We start from the raw sequence: 24,519 nt of genomic DNA, 5'->3' as shown, positions 1-24,519 counted from the left end.
CAATAGAATGTATAATTTGACTTGACTTTCCAAATAGGACAGCTGATTCAGTTTGAATAATTGTATTAGAGACATCCAAATAGATTTAGTTTCAACCATGAGCATTTGTGTTTTTGTAGCATTAATCATTCTGAACTGATTCAGTTGAATTTAAATCATCAGGAGCAATCTGTACATCCATAGGATGTACAAGAAGAGTGAACAAATTATATCTTTAAGGTGTAGTGTAAAATCTAAGATCATAATCGGATGAGGAATATTTCTAATTGGAATCTGCTGTATGAATTGCAAACAATTGCTAGCAGTTTGTGCAGCTTCACAGACTAACTATGAGGATTTAAAGAAGGTTCAAGGCTGAGCAAGCTAGGTTCCTTCATAAGGGACTGCTAGTGAAGTTTTTAATTATTTTTTTAGGGAAAAAATCTAATTTTGGCTTTTTCATTGGGTCACATCTAGATTGGCTCTAAATTAAATGTTTCATTAAATGTTCTCGTGTGTCACGAGATACAGCTGATACAGGCTTACAAATCTCTCACTGAAATCAAAAGGAGCATTGGATGTCATTAGAAATACAATAACAAGAGTTGGAAGGTACCTTGAAGGTCTTCTAGTCCAACCCCTGCTTAGGCAGGAAACCCTACACCATTCGTTTTATCTGGACTGCTGTTATAAGGCAACTCATCATGTAAGACTTGGATATATGGATGTCATACAAGGAGCAAAGCATTACATACAGATAAGCCCCCAAGCACAGAAAAAACACTTTCTGAGTTGGGCTCCTCCATTTGTGTAGCGACAGCAACTACCATCATGATATCTGGGGATTCTATGAGTTACTGTCTTCCCACATTGGAAACCTTGGAAAAGCAAACACAGGTGAATATTTGTCACAAACTTCCTTGTATTCCTTCATTTAGTCCTCCACAGGGATCAGTTCAAAATAGGCCCAAGAAATGAATTTATATTTAAATGTGGTGATCCAGAACAAATGTTGGAATACTGGGAATCATAAGACAGACACGTAGCCTGTACTATACTGGTATTCTGTCTTTTTTTTTTAATTAAGTGTCTGACCATCTCAGAGGTTTTTGAAGTCATAATCATAAAAGGGGGAAAAAAACCTAGTATACAGTAGCTGACAGCTTCAAGGCCGAGACTTCTATTAAAAAAGAACCACAAGCAAAGAGCAGAAATGTAGCAAAAAAGGGGCTTTGCCAAGCACAAAGATTAAGTAACTCATGCAAGTGAGCCAAGCCACAGAATATAAAAGCGTAGAGAAAGCCCAACATTTCCTGAATTGCAACCAGTCCAGACTGGCCATTATAAGTATGTATTCAAAAATATAGCATGTCTGTGTATGCCTGTGTAATGTACACTTGAAAGGGTGACAAGTAATCAAATTGTCAAAATATGTGTTATCATCAGAGAGACAGGATTGATTGCAGGTTCTGGTGAAGGGTACACTAAGAAAGAGAATCAAGAAAATGTCTTGATATAGAACCATGGCCCCCTCTTTACCTTTTCTCCTCCTGATAATTGGGATGAGGAATTAACCCAAAAGAGGATTCAATGGCTATGTTTCGGGACACATATAGACCAACGACAGTGGTTTAAAAGTTTAATGGAACACCATTCCTAAATAATCTAATAAAAATTGTAGAACGTTTTAAAGTCACATTTGCAATGACAGTCAACAAGTGGTAAAACATGAATCCTCATGTCTCTCTTTGCTGCAAAAAGGAAGGTAAGCAAGGGATGAGAAGGCAAATTGAAGAGTCTACTTGGGTTTATGTAATACCAAATCTTCTGAAATGCTATGTTCATTCATCTCAGGGCTGAAGCTCTCAAGGGAGAACCAACTATGCTTGGACAAGGCACAGTTGTGGAACACAAGGTTATCTCCATCTCTTTATTACAGAGACGTTCTATTGCCAAAAGTGAAGCCTGGGTCAAGAATAGGCAACAGTCTATTGGTTCAAAAGGTTTGGATAGAAAAATCTAGAATTTATACTCAACGGTAAGATAAATGCATATGAACCTGTGATCTGTACTAAGCAGATTGCCTGGTTATGTATGATTTCCTTTGATTGACCGATTATGTGCCATCAAGTCATTTTCGACTCCTAGTGATTACATGGATTTTTTTTTCTACATGACAAATTTCTCCACCATCTGTAATAACACACATTATCACGTTCTGTGAAGCTTTTGCTCTAAGGCTGTTACTGAAATGGAGTTGCTCTCAGGAGTCAAGATTTCCAAATAAATAAATAAATCTCCTATGATTGTTTTGTTATTTGCTTCGTTGCCGTTTTATATTTTGTACTTATAAATTCTATTACTTATTGTTGTATGGTTTTTATTTGATGTATTGTTTTTAATGCTGTCAAACTGGATGAGTTGGATGGCATTATATATATCTAATAAATAAACAAATAAATGTGGCCAATATGCTGAGCAAGGCAACATGAACCACAAACCAAGTCAAAGTACGAAATAGTTCTAGAAACTCAAAAGTACTCCATCAGGGTAATTCTAAATTGTTTTAAGCACTCACGGAATTATTTCAAACTCATTAAGATGACAGTGATGTGCTGTTGTTATCTCTTAGACTACTGTAATTCACACTTGGCTGCCCTTAAAGTGAACCAGAACTGCAGCTGGCACAGAATACAGCCACCTTCCTGTTGTGTGATGCTAGCTGGTTCCTTACTTTACGGAGTACTAATAGTTGAAATGTCCTTGAATATTAGTAGCTCGGGTTGGTAGTTATGTTGTTGGTTTGAGCTCCAAGCTCGGCGATTTGGTTGTAAACATTTCGTCCCCATTTGAATGGGGACAAAACGTTTGCAACCAAATCACCAAGCTTGGAGCTCTAACCAACAACAATTCTAATAGTTGCCAGTGGGTTTCTGGTCTTAATTCAATGTGATGGTCATTATTTATAAAACCCTATGCATAACCTGAGCTTTGTTATCTTTGGGACACTCTTCCCCAAGCAGAATCCGCCTGCCTTACTTGGTGCGGCTAGGAAAAGAAGCTGCGGGTATCCATTCCTGGAGAGACTGAGGCTGGCAATGCTCCAAAAATGCCATTGTCAGTCACAGGCCTCAGTTTGGACAAGCATGTCCCCAGAACTTAGGTTAGCTCCTGTTCTTTTATCCTTATGACAGTGGTTCTCAACCTGTATTCCTCGGACCTATGGGAGTTCCACAATGTCGTCACAGGGGGCCTGTGAGCATTGAAGAAATGGTATGATTTAAATCTTGAGTTAAGACTTGGGGGTCCTTGGACACAAAAGGTATCTAAAGGGGGTTTGTGGTGAAGAAAAGGTTGAGAACCATTGTTTTAACAAGCAATCATAAAAAAATCTTTGTCCAGAGGGCATTTAGTGAAGAAATTTTAAAACAAGGACAAAATCAGATACAGTAGCTTTCACTTATCAACTTCTTGTTCAGTGGTTATGAAAGCACTGAAAAAAGATTTACGGTCGGTTTTTGAACTTGCAGCTGTTACAGCAATTCCTATGTAAAGTAAAACACCAAGTGCCAATTTTTGTTTTGAGCAACATATTTATGATGGTTGCAGTGTCCTGCTGTGAAGTGATTGCCATTTGCAACTTTCACAGCAGATTTCTGACAAAGTAAGTTAATGGGGAAATTGGCAGTAAGTCGCGATCATATATGAGACTGCACATAACCACCACACAGCATTAACTTCGAGCTCAGCCAGGACTGATGTTGTAAGGCAACAAGGTCATGTGATGTTTTACTTTACAACCACGTCACTTAGTGACAGAGTTGCTAGTCTCAATTGTGACCTGTAACTTATGACTGCCTGCATTGATTTCATCACTAGACACTTCAATGTGTGGATATTGTTAGATGTCTAGAATGAGTGGGCAGTTTATCAAATTTGCAAATAAACAGGTGCATCATTTGTTTGCCACAATTAATGTGCTATCTGCAAGCTGCATATAACAGAGTGTCAGTGAAGATATGGAAAACTTGCCAGAGAGGTACTGTAATGGGTAGCCTGGTCTTATTCTTTCCCATGACAGAACCAAGAGAAAAAAATTGGAGCCAGGAGTGCAGGATACAGTAGGAGTCCATGGCTCTTTTGAAACTTCAGGGTCCACTTATAGCAGGGGTGTCCAAACTTGGGAACTTTAAGACTTGTGGACTTCAACTCTCTCTTGAGAGTTCAACTCTCAACTCTCAATTCTGGGAGTTGAAGTCCACAAGTTTTAAAGTTCCCAAGTTTGGACACCCCTGACTTATAGAGACAAGAGAATGCCTTGCCTGATGTTCATGTGTGCAACAATAAGAACAACAACAAAATTCAAATAATGTCAAGCTGATTGTCTCTGAAGCAGAGGGTTATTATGAGGGGCACAACTACATAAGAACCATATTGAATTTCACCAATTTTGCTCAGTCACAAGTAATGTTTCTATCAATATTCTGGGATGTACAGTTGAGATCCAGGCAGCAAAAATAGAAAGGCTTCTTGAGATCCAGGACGTTCGAGGGATGTGGGATGTGGGAGGAGGAATCAAGGCTGGGTGATGTGTTGTGTCACCCAGTCAATATGGGTTTCAATGTCATCCTTACCTGAGGAGTTCCCAGCCTCTCTATTAAGGGAACCAGGTGAAGTGGGGCATATTTGGCTTCGAGACGCTTCATGCGTACCTCCAAGCGTTCTCCTTCTGTTAAGCGAGCAGCAAACAGTGAAATGAGAAAGCAAAAATAAAAAAAAACTAGCATTTCAGTGACATCTCCCAACCATTATCCAACTCTAGGACAAGTATGACATAAAACTGTGGAAATGAATTGTGAAGAAGGTGTCTCTGCTTACAACTGTGGCATCAAATACACTTGTAAGAGGAGCTTGTTATTAACGCAAACATCTTGCTTTGCTTACAGGGTGCCCTTTCTTGTGGATTAGCGAATAGGGCCCCTCGTCAAATGAAGGCAATGAATAGCTAACTACATCTAAGATTCTTTGAAAGCTGAAATTTCTGTAACTTCGTAGCTACTACATAGCTAGGGAATAATGACTGATTTCTGTGCATCTCTTCACTCCTTACCTTTGATGTAGACCCTGGGCAAAATATTTTGGAAGGGAGCAGCATGCAGCAAATCACACACTTCTTCCTGGGACTGAGGCAGGAGGAAGAAAAATAAAAGGTGTTAAAAACTACCTAAGAACTGACTGTTTAGCTGTTAACCAAACCGGGAAGGGCATAGTGATCCATTTGCTTTCAGAAGGCTATTCAAGTCTAGCTCAATATCCAGGACAACGGACACACAACGTGTGTCAAAAGTAAGTTTATAATAAAGATAATCTTGGTTTTTTTGTAAAATTCAGGGCTTCTGCTTTGTTTACTTCTTCTGATTCAGCAGTAGGATTTCTTGACCCCTGCTGCAAAATGGTGTATTTTCCGTAAGACTGTAATAAGGACTGCTGATAATTAACCACGCTCCTCCTCCTTTGGGTGATCTGAAGTTGTCAGGCACTGCCAAGGGTTGTGAGGGTCTGTGTTGATGTATCTTGAATGGTTACATTATTCCACATCGGTGTATCCACATATAGGCTGCTAACAGACATACTTAATTGATTTTCCACTCACAATTGCTTTTTTAAATCAGGCTTAAGAAGAAATTTCTGAATGATTTGTTTAAATATGAGCTATAAAGACACTCTGAAAAATTCATCCAGTTTCAGTGACAAAGCATGTAGTACGTCTTGCACTAACAGGAAAAAAAACCCTCCAGAATGTACCACTTTAATTGTGATTGAATATCTGGACCTGGTACTGAGCATCACCATTACAAAAACTTACAGTGTGTAAGTCACAGTGCATTATGTATGTGACAGACACTACTTGCATTTAAGCTAGTAAATTCAAGCAATAAGCTTGAGCTGAAGTTTATAAGAAAATGTGTTTACATTATATTGTAACCTATTTTGACAAGGCTTTATCTTGCAAAGCAGTATGACAATATTATAAATTAAATTAATATAGTGCAGTTTTAACTTGCCTTTTAAAGAGAGAGAGAAAAAAAGGAAACCTGGTCATTTTTGGCTATGTTAATTATAAATGTGCATCAATAAAGACTCAACATTTGGTAAACTGAAGAACCCCCCCCCCCCCCCCCAAGATGGAAAGTAGCAAGGGCATAGCTAAAGGTAACTTTTTTACAGAGCCTTCCTTGGCCACTGATGGCAGTGGGACAATGATCAGTCCAAAAGACGTACAGTTTGAGTTGGGAGGTGGGAACAGCTGATCTAACACCTGGATGCAGAGTATTCAACTGCCCTTGGAATAGTGTTGCAAGCCACTTTGCAACGTCTAATAGAAATGTTAGCAGCCTATGGTCCCCGTGAATCTGCAGCTTGAGCCCCAGTAGTGTGGTTCTAAAATTCAATAGCAAATCTTCAAATTATATTGGGTGGTAGTGGTGCTCACAAGTAAGTAATAATATAATATAATAAATATAATATAATAAATATAATATAATAAATATAATATAATAACATTATAATATAATATAATAACATTATAATATAATATAATATTATAATATAATAACATTATAATATAATATAATATAATATAATATAATATAATAATATAACATAACATTAATAATGTAAATAATAGAATAGAATATTTATTATATATACATATATATAATTACTTACTTCTGAACACATACACACACTCACATACCAAGTCTCAGTATCTGTTTTATTGAGGAAAATGCCCCAAAATATTTTCAAAAGGGTCTGAGAATTCTATTACTGCCCACTCTGATGTCCTCATAAAATGACTCCTTGGCATCACTTAACAGAGGCCGACTTCCTGAGTGTCTTCTTTTTTTTAATCAACTTCATTTGGAATCAATTGGTAGTAAATTAGAGATCCAAATTACAGGAAGCAGAAGATTAACCAGACTGGGGGCCAAAGTTGACTCAACACAAGATCTTCTATTTTGGCATCTTAGTTGTTGCTGTGTTTTTCACTTGAAAGCAGCTGGAGAGCTGTATGACATTTGGTTCAAGACTGTGCTTACAGGAAAGGAAGACTTTATCTGATACCTACATGTCAAGTGGGGAGGGGGGGACAGGCAAAGAGAACGTCTGCTCATACAGACATAGGCCACATTCAAATCTCCAGGAACTGCTCTTACTTTCAAAAACATGGAAGATTTTGATTGGCCATTAGGCTCTAAGTATACAATGAATAATACAGCTGTTCTATCCATCTATATATGTTCAAACCTAAATTTCATGGAATTCAAAGAGGCTTCAGCTTTTTGCTGCGATATTTCCTGTGAATTTTAATTCGCTGCATGTCTCTTAGTATGGACCACTCTAAAAAGAGACTCTGTGATGTAAGTTGCCTACTTTCCTGGGAATATAGCCCACTGATGTCAAGTCAAACTTATTTCCAAGTAGCCATACTTAGAACTGAGCTGGAAGAGGCTGAGAGAGGAACCACAAAATGAGAAGAAATTTAAAAACACATACAGAGATCGAGAGTTAATCTAAATTGCAGACACACAAAGAGGCAAGATCTAGGAAGCAGGAATGTTGGCGGAGACTTGAGTAATGATCGCAGCAAATTCTGCATGACTCTACATGGCGGTATAGCAACAAAGTAAGCCATGATAGCTGCATGCAAGGAGGCAAGACACTGCAAAAGGAGGTGGTTTTGATATACCCTTGTGTGAAGACGCATTTAGAACATTGTGATCAATTCTATAATTTCCCAGCCACACTTTATATGGACCAAAACATGAGCACTGGTCCCTTATCCAAGCCTCGGTGATTTACAGAATGTAATTTTATGTGCATTTTTGTAGGGGAGTCTAAAGGAGTTGCTGCCTTATGGTAATATCTCATATAATTAGATATCACTGTTTCCTATTTTATAAAAAAGGCCACACCATAACTTGGGATGTTTGATTTAATTCTTTGGAAGGTCAACATAGAGGGGAGGTTTTGGCTGCTGGATGCAGAACCCCAGCTAATCTTTTTGTGTGAGAAAAAATTCTGTACACTGTAGAAGTTTTGTATAATCAGGCCCTGTGCTCCTACTATCTTGGAACCATCAGTCCAATACAGTCACTTATACCCAGATTTGCTCCATCCTTTCAAGGAGAGGGAGCAGATTACCATTTTAATGCCAGAAGACAGTTTTCTTCATGCTTATAGGAGGCAAGGAAAGGTGAACACTTAAAAAAAAATCTTTAGAACAACTTTAGAAACATCCTAAACTCCTACTTCACGATACAGTACATTTATAGATTATTTTTTTCTCAGAAAAGATCAACAGCAGAAAAGTAAACATATCAAAATATTCTCTTTAAGTCATCAGCAAGAGGCAGGTCTCAATCAAGAAACATTCACAAATAATACAATGTATTCAATAAAATATATTCTGCATGCACTATGCTTATTTTTGTGATAATAAAAAGCTCAGAGGAATTCTTCATTTAAAAACTAAAAACTGCTAGGGAAATTAGGCAATTTAGTTATGGATACAATCAATATGTTTTTTTTCTTCCAGGGGCATACGATTCAGATTCTGAATCGTTCTTGGCATACGATTCAGAATGCTTACCTTCATTCCACCTTTGGCAATCTGCAAATTATTGGCACTACAGTATTGCCACAATAAACAATGTGCTATTATTAAACAATTCAAAAAACACAAACATGTCCAATAAAAGGCAGAACCTATTGTGAGATTCTAAATATAGTTTAAATAGCATGCAGATTAGAAGGATTTCCCCAGCAACATAGGCATGACTCTTGAAATTATGACATCTTTATAATTGATAAATATGTTTTTCATCTTAATGGAAGAAGAGAAACTCCAGAGAGTTATAAACTGGTACAGGGGTAGGCAACCTGTGGCACTCCAGAACGTGCCAAACTAGAACTCAAAACATCCCTAAGCTATATAGCAAATCATGACAGATGCCAGGAATTGTAATTCAGCAACTGGAGTAGTATGATTTGGCTATTCCTTAATTGGTTATTAGGATTTATTCTGACAGAATATGTATCAGTTTTTTCATTTGGAGCTGGATGCTATCCCAGGTATGTAGGAAGGAATATTGGATGCTAACTTGATGAGTCAAGTTGTCTTTACAGATATTAAGAACAATTGTACGCAAATTTAACTGCAAATTGTTACTACCGCCACACCTGAAGATAGGCAAGGGCTATCAATCATTTCAAAATTGAAGCACATATATGATGTTATCAAGGTTCACATGCTATTTTGATACTATTGTGGTTTGTTAGAGATGCAGCTGATCACACTCTGCAATGAAGCCTGAAGACAACTGCATTTTTCCCCAATAAAAAAAAAGGAAAAGCAAGTAACTAACTAAATAAAATCAGCTCATTGGTATTGTGTTTAGGCACTTAAGAGTGCATTTGGGCAACTGTATATGGACAATTACTTCTGCTTCTGTGTTTGTCTCTGTACTTCAGTCTGTCAGGCTTTTGGCAAGCCACTGAAGAGTACTGTGACAATAGCAAGCTGCAGCATCCTTTTTGATCCTGTACCTTTCTGGCTGTGTGGGCTTTAGCTCACTGAATATCCCAAGCAACATGGCCATGGCTACTGTAAATTTTGGGATTTGAAATCCACCCATTTGAATGGCATACAGGTTGGAGAAGTCGCTGTGCAGGACTGGGAATGTAGGAGTTCCTGAACTAAGACGTTCATTAGACCATAGCTAAATTGACATCTAATTGAACACAGGTAGCTCATTTGTTTGTTCCTTTGTTTCATGTATTATGACTTAAGCCCAATAGTTTCCCCAAATAATTCATTTTAACTCACCAGGGCCTGTTCTATGAGAAGGCAGAAAAGAATGGCATTACCCACTTCCCTCAGACTTTGGAATACATCAGTCTTTAGTTCTGCATACTCAATTATGTCCTTTAGCTGGTGATGGAAAAACTCCAGGATTCCTGAGGAAAAGCAAGATATAAATAAAAGACCCCAAAGTGCTTTTTCAAAAGGCATCTGGACTTTCCTAGTTTGTCTTTGAAAATGTTTCACTTCTCATCCAAGAAGCTTATTCAGCACTGACTGAATGGTGGCGAATGAAATTATTTGCAGTCATCTGGTTGTAAACACTCTGAGCGTTGGTCATTAGCTCTCTGAGAGCCATGGAAGCCACTTGGGGGTTTGTCTAAGCCAGGGGTAGGTTCCTGCCAGTTCTAACCTCTTCTATAGAAGAGGTTCCACAAATCTACAGTGCCGTTTAGAACCGGTTCCAGCTCCCTCCCCCCCCCCCCGCCCGTCTGCACATCATCAAGATGAAGAGCGAGAGGAGGAATTCTGGGAGTTCAAGTCCACAAGTCTTAAAGCTGTCAAGTTTGAAAACACCCCTGGGTTTTTTTTCTAAAGGTTTAGGGGTGCAAGGGTCTTGTAACGACAGCTTTAAGACTTGCGTGCTTCAAATGCCAAAGTTTCTGAGCCAACATTTTGGTTGCTAAGCAAGAGCATTGTTAAGTGAGTTTCACCACATTTTACAAGTTGGCCATTCCCACCTGGTCACATGGCTGCCAAGCCACTCCACCCAGTCACATGGCCAGCAAGCGACTCCTACCCGGTCACATGGCCGGCAAGCCACTCCCACAAAGCAGGCCACACCTACAGAAGAGGTTCTAAAATTTTTTGAAACCCATCATTGGTCTAGGCCAGCGATGGCGAACCTTTTTTGGCTCGCGTGCCACAAGTGGGGGGGAGCGCAGGGGGGTTATGTGTGGGCGTGCCACACCCATAATGCAATGCACGATCCCCCAGTGCGCATGCACGCACAACGCGCGACCCCCCATTTTTACATGCTTTTTTCACCCTCCCCAGGCTCCAGAGGCTTTATAGGAGCCTGGGGAGGGCGAAAAGAGCCTCTCCCGCCCCCCCGGAGGCCTTCCGGAGGCTTCAGGGACCGTCCGGAGGCTTCCCTGAAGCCTTTGGAACGCTTAAAACCACCCTCTGAGCAAACCGGAAGTGACTTCCGGGTTGCTCGGAGGGTCGTTTTAAGCGTTCCGAAGGCGTCAGGGAAGCCTCCGGACGGTCCCTGAGCCTTTGGAACGCTTAAAATGACCCTCCGAGCAACCCAGAAGTCACTTCCGGTTTGCTCGGAGGATCGTTTTAAGCGCTCCGAAGGCGTCAGGGAAGCCTCCAGATGGTCCCTGAAGCCTTTGGAACGCTTAAAACGACCCTCCGAGCAACCCAGAAGTCACTTCTGGTTTGCTTGGAGGGTGGTTTTAAGCGTTCCGAAGGCTTCAGGGAAGCCTCCGGACAGTCTCTGAAGCCTCCGTGGGGGGGGGGGGGAGGCTCTTTCCACCCTCCCCAGGCTCCTATAATGCCTCTGGAGACTGGGGAAGGTGAAAAATACCTTTTAAAAAGGGGAACTCAGCTGGCCAGCGCACGCATGCGCGCTGGCCAGCTGACAGGGCAGCGCCTTGCATGCCCTGACAAATGGCTCCGCGTGCCACTTGTGGCATGCGTGCCATAGGTTCGCCATCATTGGTCTAGGCCCACCTCATAGGGCCTGACAGATGTACGTTCCTAGCAGAAGGATCTGAATTATGTCCTCTCTGAAGCATATCAATTGCAATGTGCAGATATAACTGGAAAGATGTGGTGCCTCAGATTTTGTTAATGGGTAATAAAATTAAAACAATATGGGTAAGCAACAGAAACAAATGGAAAACTCTTCACCAAGAAACCAATGCACAGGTACAGGATGGGGATTCTTAGCTTGGTAACAGAACTTGTAAAAAAGATCTTGTAATAGCAGCTGTTTGCAAACAGTGTGATGTGGCTGCAAAAAAGACAAAGGCATTTTTTAGACTGCATCAAAAGAAAAAATATGTTCCAAACCTTGGGAAGTAACTGTTCCACTTTCTTCTGCTTTGTTCAGATTCCATTTTAAATACTGTATCTCATTCTGAGAATCATATTTTAAGGGTTCAAAATAACTGGAATGGGTTTACAGTAGGACAAAGAGGACAATCGGGGGACTGGAAGTTAAATCCTATGAGTACAAACTGTAGGACCTGTGAAAATTTAGCTTTGACAAAGGATTGGAATGGAAGGACTATTATACCACCCTTCAAATACTTGAAAGGATGACATATTACGGAAGTTTAAAAAATGCATTCTGGTGCGCAGGAAGAATAGTGATTTAATTTACACAAATCATACTCTAATATTAAATCAACATTTAATATTAGGGAAAAAAATCGCAATAGGAAGCTTGCTAGTGGAACTAACAGCCCAGGTAATTTATTGGCATGTCTGAGATGCCTTAATTTGGATTCTTGCATGAGGCTCAACTCTTTGTTTCTACAGTGACTCTTATACCATAACTAGGTTGTTTCTACAACTCTCAATTAGTTGCTAAATTAAACCTCTGTAATCTTAATCTTTAGAATATTTTTTTACTTATCTAAAGCACAAATTGAAACCAGAAAAAAATTGCTGCACACATGTAGATAAAATGGAATGGATAGTACAACGAAAAATTTAAAATAGCATAATTCAAAATAAGTCATGCTGATGATTTTGGACAAAGGACAGAAACACCTAAATGTGATAAATAAGAATTAACAGAATAACAGAATTGGAAGGGACCTTGGATGTCTTTTTGTCCAATTTTCTGCTCAAGCAGGAAACCCTATATCATTTCAGGCAAATGGTTGTCCAATCTCTTCTTTAAAATCTCCAGTATTGGAGTGCCCAGACATTCTGGAGGCAAGCCAGTCCACTGATTAATTGTTCTCACTGTCAGGAAATTTCTTCTTAGTATTATGCAGATTTACCAATCTCACAGTACTAACCTGGAGATCCATACTCATGTCTGGGCAGGCGGCAAATCTTCGGCATCACCTCTATCAAGGTCTTCACATACTGAAGGATGGTTCCTTGCAGCTATCAGAAGCAATTGGAGATGAATGTCAGCTCTGGGAAGTAGACTCAACATTCAAAGCATCTGCAGTTTGCAAAGTGGCCTGCAGCTGCAAATCTTGGCTCCCTTCAACCAATTTATGCAGTTGCAAGTAATCTTGATCCTATCTCACTCAGTTCAAAGAAGAAGGAAGCTTTAAATATAATGGCGTATTAAACAGAAGTAAACAAATTTAACAATGCCCGCAATGTCTTCTGAGTTCAATAGTTTGTCGGAAGTTCCAAAACCCAAAGAAGAACATTTCTCAAATAAAAACAGATGATTGAAATTGGCAACTGGATGTGCAAATTTCTGGGTCTCTGGAAGCTCCTCATAGTGTTTTTGAGCTGGGATACAAACAAGTATTTTAAATCACTTTTAAATGGGCTACAATACTTAAATATATCCAAATGGCTGTATATAAATACTTTTCTTTGAAAACGTAAGAATAAGAAAAATAAGAAAACAATTTAAAAAGTTTACACTAATAGTAACCCTACTTAAAAAACCCAAGCAGACTTTTTTCTATTTTTTTATTTCAGTGCAAAAAGTATTTTTTTTTCTTTTTTCCTTTTGCTACCAAGAAATTACTATATCTTATGTTGAACTGATAATTTTGGTACATGGGTTTCTGAACACAGGCTTACCAATAATTACAGATTTATAGCAGAATTACTGGCAGATGTGAAAAGCTTCCTCAAATCCTATGCAGAAACCACAGCTGGAAAATTAATTAAAATCTGCCTTGCAATCTTGGAGCTTATGGAATGTCCCACCAATCAACTTCAATTTACACAACATGAATTTCCCTTCCTCTCTTCCCCAGATCCACTTCCGATCCCTCTCAAATCTTTGCCAGAATATCAGTAAAATTTCTGGAGCAGATTTTGGGGAGCCACAAGGAACTTTAGGAGGAAGAAGAGAAGAAGAAAGACAAGGATTAAAACCAGTGAGTTTATTTATCCCCATTACCAGACTTTTGACAATCTTCAGCAATTCTTCCATCACAACAGCAATCCCTTGGTACCCAAGGAGTCGGCAGATTGTCTTGAAGTGGGGGGGTCCCACAAAGTTTCGGTAAGAGCTATAAATGTGGCTGTATGCAATGTTGAGTGGCTGAGAATAAGAGGAGCAAAATATTTATTTAATAAGACAAGTAACATATTATGGTTAGAATAAGGACAATATGTTGATAACTACCAGACAATGATTAATATTTTATCCCCCCCCCTTTAATATCCAAACAATTTGGCTCAGATTTTTTTTTCTCTTTTAGCCATGGCATTTCAAACAGCTACTAAACAACAATGCGTTGATTCAGAAGCTTTCTTTAAAGATAATCTAAAGCCATGGAAAGATAATTTAGCAATGCAGGGTAGAAGGTGTAGTCTGAGCTTTGTTGATAACTGCTATCTTTTCTGATCTCAAAAGAACAGCTTAGTGTCCATGCTAGAAAGTTGTTTCTGTCTCCAACAGTGGGAGCTGCTCCTAAAAACAGCATGAAAGTTTGATGCATAATGTCCAATGTCCTTAACCGCGATCGAGTCTGAAATTTCTGTTGCTGAGCGATGTGAGCTTAAGTGAGTTTTGCCCCATTTTATGACATTTTATTGCCACAGTTGTTAATTGAACTACCGCTAAGTTGTTAAGTTAGTAACTGTGTTGTTATGTGAATCTGGCTTTCCCATCCCATTAACTAAAAAAATAGGATTGCATACTACTGATTATTCCTGCCAAGTATTCTATAAAATCAGGAGCATGGGAATTTTCAAAAGCCCTATCAGCTGTATGGAGATCTAGAAACAGCAAACACGTTGTTTGACTCACCTTTGAGCCATAAAGGTAATATGGCTGAACATTGGCGGGTTTATCTCTCTGGGGTTCTTGGGTGAATGGAATTGCTGTCCGCACAAATCTAATAATTGTCAAATGACACAAAGAATGTGTGTGTGTGAGGAGGAGGAGGAGGGTGGCGTCAGGCATCCTAAGCCACTTAAGACACAAAATAGCTATATTTCAATTAAACATGGCTTCCTAATTATTTTAGATGTATTTTCAAGTAACACATCTAACACTTTTGCATCCGTGCTAACAATTACATGAAATTCATTATATAATGCAACCTGATTTGGATTAAACAATAGAAAGGAGCCATTTAGGCTACAGAATCCAAACACCTAGTCGGTGCAATAATTAAAAATTAAATTATCTTAGACAAATTGTTGTGGAGCTTCTACTTGTAAATATACAGTGAAGACCACTGTCTCCCTTGGCAATTAGTTGCACTGTGAAACCAGACTTCTTGTTAAGAAATGTATTCTAGCATTTGGGAAGAGCAGTGAATGCAGAGCTGCAAATCTATTGTTGTTATTTATCCTAGCTGCTTAGTGGTTTCTTTCTAGTCTTCAGTCACCAGTACATATTATTTTGATATTTTATCTGTACCTGTTAGTAGAACCATTGTAGCAATAATTAGGTAGAAAGTCAAAGTTTAGCTCCCAGAAGACATGCAATGTGATGCGCCCATAAGGAGCGGAAACATTATGATTGGCCTCGCGGAACATGGCATCAAAACTGTCCAAGGTCATGTGGTTGCACAAGAGTCTATGTGTCAAACGATTGATCTCCAAAAGCCATTCAAGTTCCTGCATCAGAAAAGAAAAGAAAGAAATTCTGCTTTCTGATATTCTGAAAAACTGAAATTTCTCATACACCAATGTTTATTTAGCTGCTTCAACAGTTATTAAGCGTGAAAAATGGTTTTAAGTCACTTTTCTCAGTGCTATTATAACTTCAAACATGAACAAAATGTTGTAAGTCAAGAGCTACTTGCATAAAGTGCATTTGTGAATCAGAATCAAGTCCCAATTTTTGCATCTTCCCAATCCAAGTTGTTTGTAACATTCTGCCAATTTCTGGGGAACTTGAATCTTACACATATTTAAGATTTAAGAGTATGGAAAATCTTGTTAATTACAAAAAATATTGATAATTCTTCCTTGCCTATAAAGAAAATCATTAAATGCAGACAGTTGCCAAAGGTTATGTACAGGATTGACATCCCCTCAACATACTTGTGAGCAAAATAGAACTTACTATAAAAGCAGATGTATTTTTTATTTTATTATCACACCGGTACCCTGTTTCCCCAAAAACAAGACCTCCCTGGATAATAAGCTCAATCGGGCTTTTGAGCACACATGCTAAAATAAGCCCTCCTCACAAAATAAGCCCTCCCCAAAATATTGCAACACAGTAGCAGCCATGAGATGACCACGCTTGCTGCCTTCTGCCTTCTAATAAGACCTTCCTGAAAATAAGGCCAAGTGCTTATTTTTTTTGGGGGGGGGGGGGAAGGGTCAAAAGAAAATACACACACACACACGCATCTTGTTTTATTCGGGGCTTTTCCCCTGAAATATATATATTGTTCCTTGGTTTGGAGCAATACTTACCACTATGGATGTTAGGTCTTCACTTTCAAAGCGGCTAATAGCCTGATCTAGTGATTTGTACATCGCAGCTGAGATACGCTGGGTGATAAGTCTGTTCAAGTCAATTGACCTGCCTAGCAGCTGCAAAAGACACAAGTGTAAAATCAAAAAAATTGGTGATTAAAAATAGGACCAAAATCAAGTACAGAGCCAGAACAGTAGCGTGCTTAAGGTTTTGGACTGGCACGAGATGTCAGACCTCCGGATGCTGAGCAAGACTAAGAGGACAAAAGCTATCAGCTTCCAATAAGGCATCTGGGGCAACCAGATAAACTGGATAACAGAGTTAGACATTATATATTTCCTTCCTTATATTGAGAGTACTTTTTATACTTTTCCAAAAATAGGTCTTATGCAGAATGCCTTCTGCCATGCAGAGATTCACAGGTGAAGCCCTTACACACGTACTTTTTGCTAGTATGGTTACCTGCAAAACATAAATACCTGTGAACAAGTATTCTAAACCATGGAAATGTATGGCTTAGAATTCTTGTTTGCCCAGACTTTGGCATGGGAAATTAATGTGTGAATTTGTCCTAAAGAGCAGTCCATAAAAAACACCAAAGAATTTGCTAAAAGGAAATTGTACCTGGACATGTCTTTGTTTGAGCAACGTTTCATAGCGGTTGGATGGTGGGTAAGGAATAATCACTCCATAATTTTTACATTCAGCCCGGAAGCGCTTATCTAGTAAAACACTGCGAATGAAAAATACTCGTAAGAATCTTTACTTGATTGTCTCTTCACTACAATTCATTTATTCTCAAGACATCAGTGAAAAGAAGAGCTATGTAATAAGATCTAGTGCTTGCATTAAGGGATAATGAAGGGGGGAAAAAGACAGAAGAAAGCTCAAGGTAGAAACTGACATGGAAGCAATTCTTGCTTTCTCTCCACAAATTTTAAATACTTCTCTGTCTTTTTTTAATAGATATTGTTCAGTGCTAGTATGAAAAGATGGTTAGTCGGGACTATTGTTACTATTGTCATAATCATCATCATCATAGAAATCTGCAAACTTAAATTTTTGGTTGTGGAAAAAATGTTTCCAATAACTAAAATAACTTGCAAAGCAACCTTGGGACGTCTCGTTAGCAGAAATCAAAATCAATAATTTATCAAGACAAGGTGAATTGCCAAATTAATTATGTGAACCATGTGTGGAAAGATGAAATATTCTAGAAGCAGCTACCATTTTGATAATGAAGAAGATCTGATTCTCTGAGGTAACATAGATTTTAGGTAACATTATTCAAGCAGCTGATTTTTAATTGCTGAAGAAGCATGGATCATACAGCAAGAAGCAATGCTTTGAAAAGGTTTGCTATGAATTACTGCTATCCAGTGGTGGGATTCAAATAATTTAATAACCGGTTCTCTGCCCTAGTGACCAGCTGGCTAGGCAGGGCTCGGTGGTCATGTGACTGGGTGGGTTAATCAGAGAGGCAGTTTCTGTAAGCAGGGCAATAAAGATTAGGCTAGAAACAACACCAGAATGTTTCCTTCCTGCCTTCCTTACAGGATTACCCTGTAAAGTGGAACAAAACAAAATGAGATTTCTTCCAACAACTGGTTCTCTAAACTGCTTAGAAGGGTTAACAACCAGTTCTCCTGAATAGGTGCGAACTGGCTGAATCCCACCACTGCTGCTATCATGTTTGAGTATAAACAATCTTCTTCCATCAATGTCCAGTATGTCTACTTCTTGTAATGTCATTACACAAACCATATATATTTTCAGCTCGGGAACTAATTTATCCATACAGAAGAACATGAATAGCTGGTGCAACACTCCCCAAACCAACAGAGGCTTCATACCTGCCAGCCATTGCTTTATAGTAAGCAAAGATTTGATCTGCCAATTTATACACAAACTGATCAAAACACAAGTTCACCTGGTAGAAAAAAAGAACAAAAAATGGGCTTTATAATAACAGGCTTTATAAAAGTTGAAGTGATATATGTAAAATAAATCAAATGTTTGATATTAATAATTAAAACAAAAATAATGCAGAGAGAACTCACTTCTGCTTCAATTTCATCGTAGAGAAACTGCTTTTTAAACTTGGTCAAAGCATAATAGGCGCTATCGTTGTAGAGATCCAGTGGGTAGAGCACATATCTGCAATTAATGAAATAGGTCAACACAGACATGTTTGCGCAAGCATTTGGCTCAACTAGGGTAGAAATTTTAAAATGCGATTTAATTTAAAACTACTGGTTTCAGGAAAGCCTGCATAACTTTTGATACAATATTAAAGCAAGCTTTCTTAATTTTGTGCCTTACAAATCAGTATTTGCTTACAATCTTTTTGGCTCTGTAAAAAAAAAAATCATGCATATTTCATAAACCTGCTACAATGGAATCCAGCCAATCGCACATGGTCATGAACTTTCATGAATTCATTCATTTGCAACATTTCTATTAGCATCTATCAACCAAGTGCCCATCTACTGGCCTGCTCATCAATTTTTCTTTACATCATTAAAAATCGAAAGGGGAAAAAAATAAATTGCTTTATACAAATCACTTCATAATTCCTTTATACTGTATGAAACAAACTGTTGTTTAAGAACACTTCAGCCCTTCACTCCACTAGACTACATGTAATAAATAAAAGTAAATTATCCTTCTGAAGAGATTGGTAGATGTGACATAAACAGGGAGACTGAATACTGCTCCCTGTCTCGAGGCACAAAGCCAGTGGTGGGTTCTTACCGGTTCAGACCGGTTCAGCCAAATCGGTAGTGGTTTGGAGGCCTGAGTCACTGGACCCAGCAGCGACCCAAACCTGCCATATCTCCAAACCGAACCGGTAAATTAAATCAAATTCCTTCAAGTATTTTCACAGACACCCACAGATACATTTCATATCATCCTGGAGTTCTTACTCCATCATGGAGGGTTCTTTGGTATCCAGGATGTGATCAGTTAGAATCCAGGGCATTGACATCTCAATGGGGAACTGAATTCGGCGACCCATGGTCAACTCCAGAAAAAATTCCCGGAACCAAAGTTGGGACAAATCACAGCACTGTTGGAGGGCTTCTGAAAACATAAAATATTTCCCCAATATAAAGTGTAAGTGAAAACATATAATATTTCTCCAAAATAAAATGCAAGACAGGTTTAATGCATGGTAACATAAAAAGATATTGGAGTGTGTGTAAATACAGCAGGCCCATGTTACAAAATATTATAAGGAGATAATGTAGCAGCATATTTGAACTGAAAAAAATTGTATACGTAAATATATAAAATTAGACTGTTTTCTTACAAGAATAAGATCACAATTTATTTTTAAAAACCTAAATTGGGCTAACAATTTATTTCAAGTTCACACCCAGTTCTAATAGTTCTTTAATATAAATTACAATGCACTGAAAATTCATTGTTCCAGAACTGGTTACTTTTGACAAGCTAATTCTGTCTAGGTTACTAATTTCAGAGTTGATGTTGCTACTTGCCACTTATATTGAGAAGATGTGTAAAGAAGAAGGACTGTTTATGGAATTCTTCAATGGCCAGAACTATTGGTCCATCCAGGCTGCTTCTAAGAGTCTTCTTTGAACCACTCTTGTCTGCAATGAGGGATTCTAACATGGTTCTCACCATATAAAGCTGAAAACACACGTTGATGACTGTTATTGCAGTAATCCTTTGATAAATAATAATAATCATGCATAAACAATAGTGCAGGAAATCTTCAACTTAATACCAATTGTTTAGCAACTATTTTGGGTTACGATGGTTATAAGGGCCTTGGAAAGATGCTGTCATAAAATGTCACATTGCTCCCCTGTTGGTCACATGACCCCATTTCGGGTGCTTGGCAACCAGCTTATATTTATGACTGGTTGCAGTATCCTGCAATCACGTCATCATGATTTGCTACCTTTTAATGTTTTACATTGGTTTCTGGCAAAAAAAGTACATTCGGGAGAAAGGGTTATCCCTTACAACCATGTGATTCAATTAAAGACCCCATAAAAATGGTTGTAAAATCAGGTCTAGTCACATGGGTGCCTTGACTTACAACTGTCACGATTTATGACTGAAATTCCAGTCTCAATTGTGGTTGTAAGTTGAGAACATATTCATATTCAGTGCAAACTGAGAAGAGAGGTGGTATCAGTCCATATCAGCTATTCCACAGCTGAGGGTGTCCTATTGAGCAGGCCTGCTCAATGGAACTTGGAAGATGGAACTCACTTGGAGATCGGAATTTCAGCTGAACTTCCCTCCTTGATCTCCATGAAAAAAACAGATTCATTTTGCAACAGAGAAGGTTTGCTATTACTATTATAGTTACAGTGATCTCTTTCAAAGGAGGAAGGGAGTCTCTGATATGTACAAGTGGATAAATAATAGAATACAGGTAATATTTAAATTATGACTGTAATGGAGACTGCCTGGTATGATCGTAAGAGATGACAGTTGTAAAGCTGGTGGATCATGTGATCAACTAATTTACGATGTTTTTTGCAGCAGATGTTAAGTGACCACCATAGCAATAGCACTTAGACTTATATACCGCTTTACAGTGCTTTATAGTCCTCTCTTAAGCGGCTTACAGAATCAGCATATTGATTTCAACAATCTGGGTCCTCATTTTACTGACTTCAGAAGGATGAAAGCCTGAGTCTTTGTATACATCATCAGTGTGAAACTGAACAGTATAATAATAAAAAAAGCTATTCTAAACATCTGGTTGATAAATTAACCTGCATATTCTTAATAAAGGAACAGATACCTGTGTGCTTGAAGGTCCAACTGCTCGTCGTGGGACTTTAATATCAAAACCACCTTTGGGATCTTTCTCCCCTCTCAGACAGGGATCATTTGGAGGCTCACGTCCTCCCTCCCAATCACAGATTGTCTTTCTAATTGCCTGAAGAACACTGGAAAGGTGAAGAGTGGATCTATCATTGAACTGAATTGCTGTGTTTACAGTGAAGACTAAATAATCAATTTAAATATGAAGTACCATGTTTCCACCAAAAATAAGACAGGGTATTATTTTCTTTTGACCCCTGAAATAAGCGCTTGGCCCTTATTTTCAGGGAGGTCCTATTATTTTTGAGGTGCAGGAGGCGGCGAGCGTGGTCACCTCATGGCTGCTGCTGTGTTGCAATATTTTCGTGGAGGGCTTATTTTAGTGCATGCGTTCAAAAGGCCGATTGGGCTTATTATCCGGGGAGGCCTTATTTTCAGAGAAAAAGGGTAGAAATATAATTATGTAAGTACTGCATGAAGCTTTAGTAATATCATACAAATCTGATATTTAATGATAGTAGTATCAGCACTAATTAATAAAGAAAAACAACACTACTACTTTGATATGTAAAAAGAGTTAAGTATCCCATACCACATTAAAAGGCTAATTTTAGTTGCTAATTCATTCAGAGCAGCAGATGAATGAAGACTGTTTTCAGTTACACCCACACATACATACGCATTATATACACACCCACGCAGACAAAGAGATTGTGTGTCTTGGTGGAAGCGGTGGTGGCAGGGAGAATAGGAGAAACAAAATGTTCTGATAGTCTATTAAATGACAGCCGATAGAAATTAGAGAAAAGTAAAAACCACAACCCCAAAGCTATATGATTATAAGAGATATGACTATAATCCATGTCCTATCAAGATCTTCTCTATGGAAGCAATTACTGGCCAAATATCCAGCATATGTGGATACTGTCTGGAATGCTGATTTTCTAAATACAAATGTTTGGGGAGACAGTGAGTATTTGAAAATGCCTTGCTTGACAACTTGTTCCAGCTAACCTGGCACTGTTTATACTTCTTCCAGTTCTCTACACTTGCAACCTAAGTATTTTCCAAGCTTTCTACCTTTAAATTGGCAATATTCTAAATTTTGCCCAAGGGTGGGCTGCTACGGGTTCACCCGGGTTCAGGAGAACCCCTAGCTAATGTTATGGCCGGTTCAGAGAACCTCCAAATCTCACCTCTGGCTGGCCCTGCCCACCCCACCCTCCCAGCAGTCTCCACGTGAGCCATTTTGGATGCAAGGTAAGTGCAGGGTCCGTGCAGAGGTTCAAGGAGGGGTAAAAACAAGCCTCCTGGAAGTTTCAGAAGGTGGGAAACGGGCCTATTTCCAGCCTCTGGAGGGTCTCTGGAGCCCGTGGAAGGCAATTTTCATCCTCCCAGAGGCTAGAGGAAATCCTCCGGAGCCTGGGGAAGGTGAAAACGCCCCCCCCCCCCCACCATCATGGTGCAGGAGGCCAACTAGGCCCCATCCACCATGGCCACGCCCACCCAGCAACCAGGCAGAGAAGCCGTTGCTGAAGTTTTTGAAGCCCACCTCTGATTTAGCCTGGAATTTTCTGTGAGTCATGCATGGAATAAATCCTGCTCTTAGAAACATGCATGCTAATTTAATGGGTGTAGGCAGGGAGAAAAAAAATTGAAATAAGAGTCCATGTATTTACAAAACTTCTAGCAAGTGATTAAGTTACCTGATGAGGACATTTTTCTTCTTCCTGACCGCTTGCCTCAGGGGCTCTCTCAGGGTCACCTGAGCAAAGTCCTGTAGAGCAGCATAGATTGTGTTCCTGATAGCCTGGTTGAAGACGCTCTCCATGCGACCCATGAGCACTTGAAGGCCCTTGATCATAGCAATAACCTGCATAGATTAAAAATAGTCAGTGTGGCTCTTTTAACTCTACCAGGCCCATTCGCAGGCAATCTCAGGACAGCATCCCAAAGGCACTCTTCCCAGTGGTGTATTAACCATTAAGCAGACTAAGCACAAGCTTAAGGCACCAGGCCCAAAGGGGGCACCACAAAGTTGAGAAAGAAAGAAAAAAAAACCAATGAAGATTTGTACAGTATGTACAAAGGAGGTGGGCACCAAGATTTCTCAGTGCTTAGGGCACCAGTGAGCCTTAATCCACCACTGACTCTTCCTGTGCTATCATGGAAGCCCTGGATTTGAGTGGACTTTCTCTGCATACAGGAATATAAGAACAAGTCGAGAAAACAGGACAGTTGTAAATTGAAGACAGAAATGTCTGGATCCTCCAATCTTCCATTTCAACACAAGATTGCTTCGGTCATCCATTCAAGTAAACTATCTATCCTGGGCAAAAATGAGGGATACAGCCACCTACCTCCACAAAAGCAAACTTTTCCTCACTGGTATAATTGTATCTTGTAGCTCTCTCATACTCTTCAGCAGTGCCTGGACAATCTTTGTTACAGAACTTATCTGTCGGATGGACTAGCTTCCAAGAATACTTCGAGGAGAAAAACAACAACAGAAAAATCCAATTGGAAAAATCCAATATACTGATTTCTCGGAAAATACTAAATTCAGCCTAGAACATAATTTCTCCAATATATGTAGCAGAGATGGTATTCAGCTGGTTCTCTCTGGTTCGGGCAAAACGGTAGAGGTGGCTGCGGGAGGCTCCGCCCACCTGCCCCGATGTAACGCGCAAGCACTGTGTATGCGCAGAAGGCAGTGAGCACACTCACATTTGCGAGCTGGTAGGAAAGATACATGAATCCCACCTCTAATATGTAGATTCTATTTTTTAAAGTTAGGTTTTGTGAACAATACACAGGCATGCACATCTTTAAATAAGTTCAATTTTTGCAAGCTTTAGAGGAAAAGTAAATTAAAACATGTTCAAGACTCTGGTTTATCCTGAAGGCAGCTCTACCTTAAAAATCAACATATATATGTACCAGAAAAAAAAAATACTTACCACTTCCATCACGTGTGCACTCCACTTGGACAAAAGTTGAAGTCCCCGTAAAGCCAGGTCAAAAAGCTCCCTATATTCTTCATCTGACTTCTGACTGTCCAATCCTGAGCCTGTTACAACCTGGCAAAGGAGTAGATATCTGTCTCACTCAGGAATTTTTTTTCCTTTCGTTGCTTCATGTTGCTATTTTCATTAACTGAGCATGACATTGCAAATATTTACCAACAAGAGTTAACTGATGGACGGAGGGAATGAGGAGAAGAACTGAAAAATTAATGTATTGATTTATTTACTCAATT

At 39.1% G+C, this 24,519-nt stretch overlaps 1 protein-coding gene across 2 annotated transcripts in view; it reads right to left on the bottom strand.

Annotated features, from left to right (window-relative positions):
- The window catches only part of CYFIP2 (cytoplasmic FMR1 interacting protein 2), a 71,032-nt gene that overhangs the window by 11,982 nt on the left and 34,531 nt on the right, over positions 1–24,519 (bottom strand). For both annotated transcript variants that reach the window (XM_081938949.1, XM_081938950.1), the window contains exons 12-28: positions 24,221–24,340; positions 23,621–23,746; positions 22,967–23,133; positions 21,238–21,385; positions 19,952–20,105; positions 19,376–19,532; positions 18,509–18,605; positions 18,302–18,378; positions 17,073–17,181; positions 16,445–16,564; positions 15,435–15,634; positions 14,817–14,904; positions 13,962–14,105; positions 12,883–12,973; positions 9,869–9,999; positions 5,090–5,162; positions 4,614–4,708 (exon numbers count right to left, since the gene is read on the bottom strand). In XM_081938949.1, the coding sequence (XP_081795075.1) occupies positions 4,614–4,708; positions 5,090–5,162; positions 9,869–9,999; positions 12,883–12,973; positions 13,962–14,105; positions 14,817–14,904; positions 15,435–15,634; positions 16,445–16,564; positions 17,073–17,181; positions 18,302–18,378; positions 18,509–18,605; positions 19,376–19,532; positions 19,952–20,105; positions 21,238–21,385; positions 22,967–23,133; positions 23,621–23,746; positions 24,221–24,340 (2,097 nt within the window). The remainder of the gene's footprint in view (positions 1–4,613; positions 4,709–5,089; positions 5,163–9,868; positions 10,000–12,882; positions 12,974–13,961; positions 14,106–14,816; positions 14,905–15,434; positions 15,635–16,444; positions 16,565–17,072; positions 17,182–18,301; positions 18,379–18,508; positions 18,606–19,375; positions 19,533–19,951; positions 20,106–21,237; positions 21,386–22,966; positions 23,134–23,620; positions 23,747–24,220; positions 24,341–24,519) is intronic.

This window comes from Natrix helvetica (genome assembly GCF_964273705.1).
Source record: "Natrix helvetica genome assembly, chromosome: 1".
NCBI lineage: Eukaryota > Metazoa > Chordata > Lepidosauria > Squamata > Natricidae > Natrix > Natrix helvetica.
The sequence above is the reverse complement of the archived record's forward strand: the minus strand, read 5'-3'. Positions and strand labels throughout refer to the sequence as shown.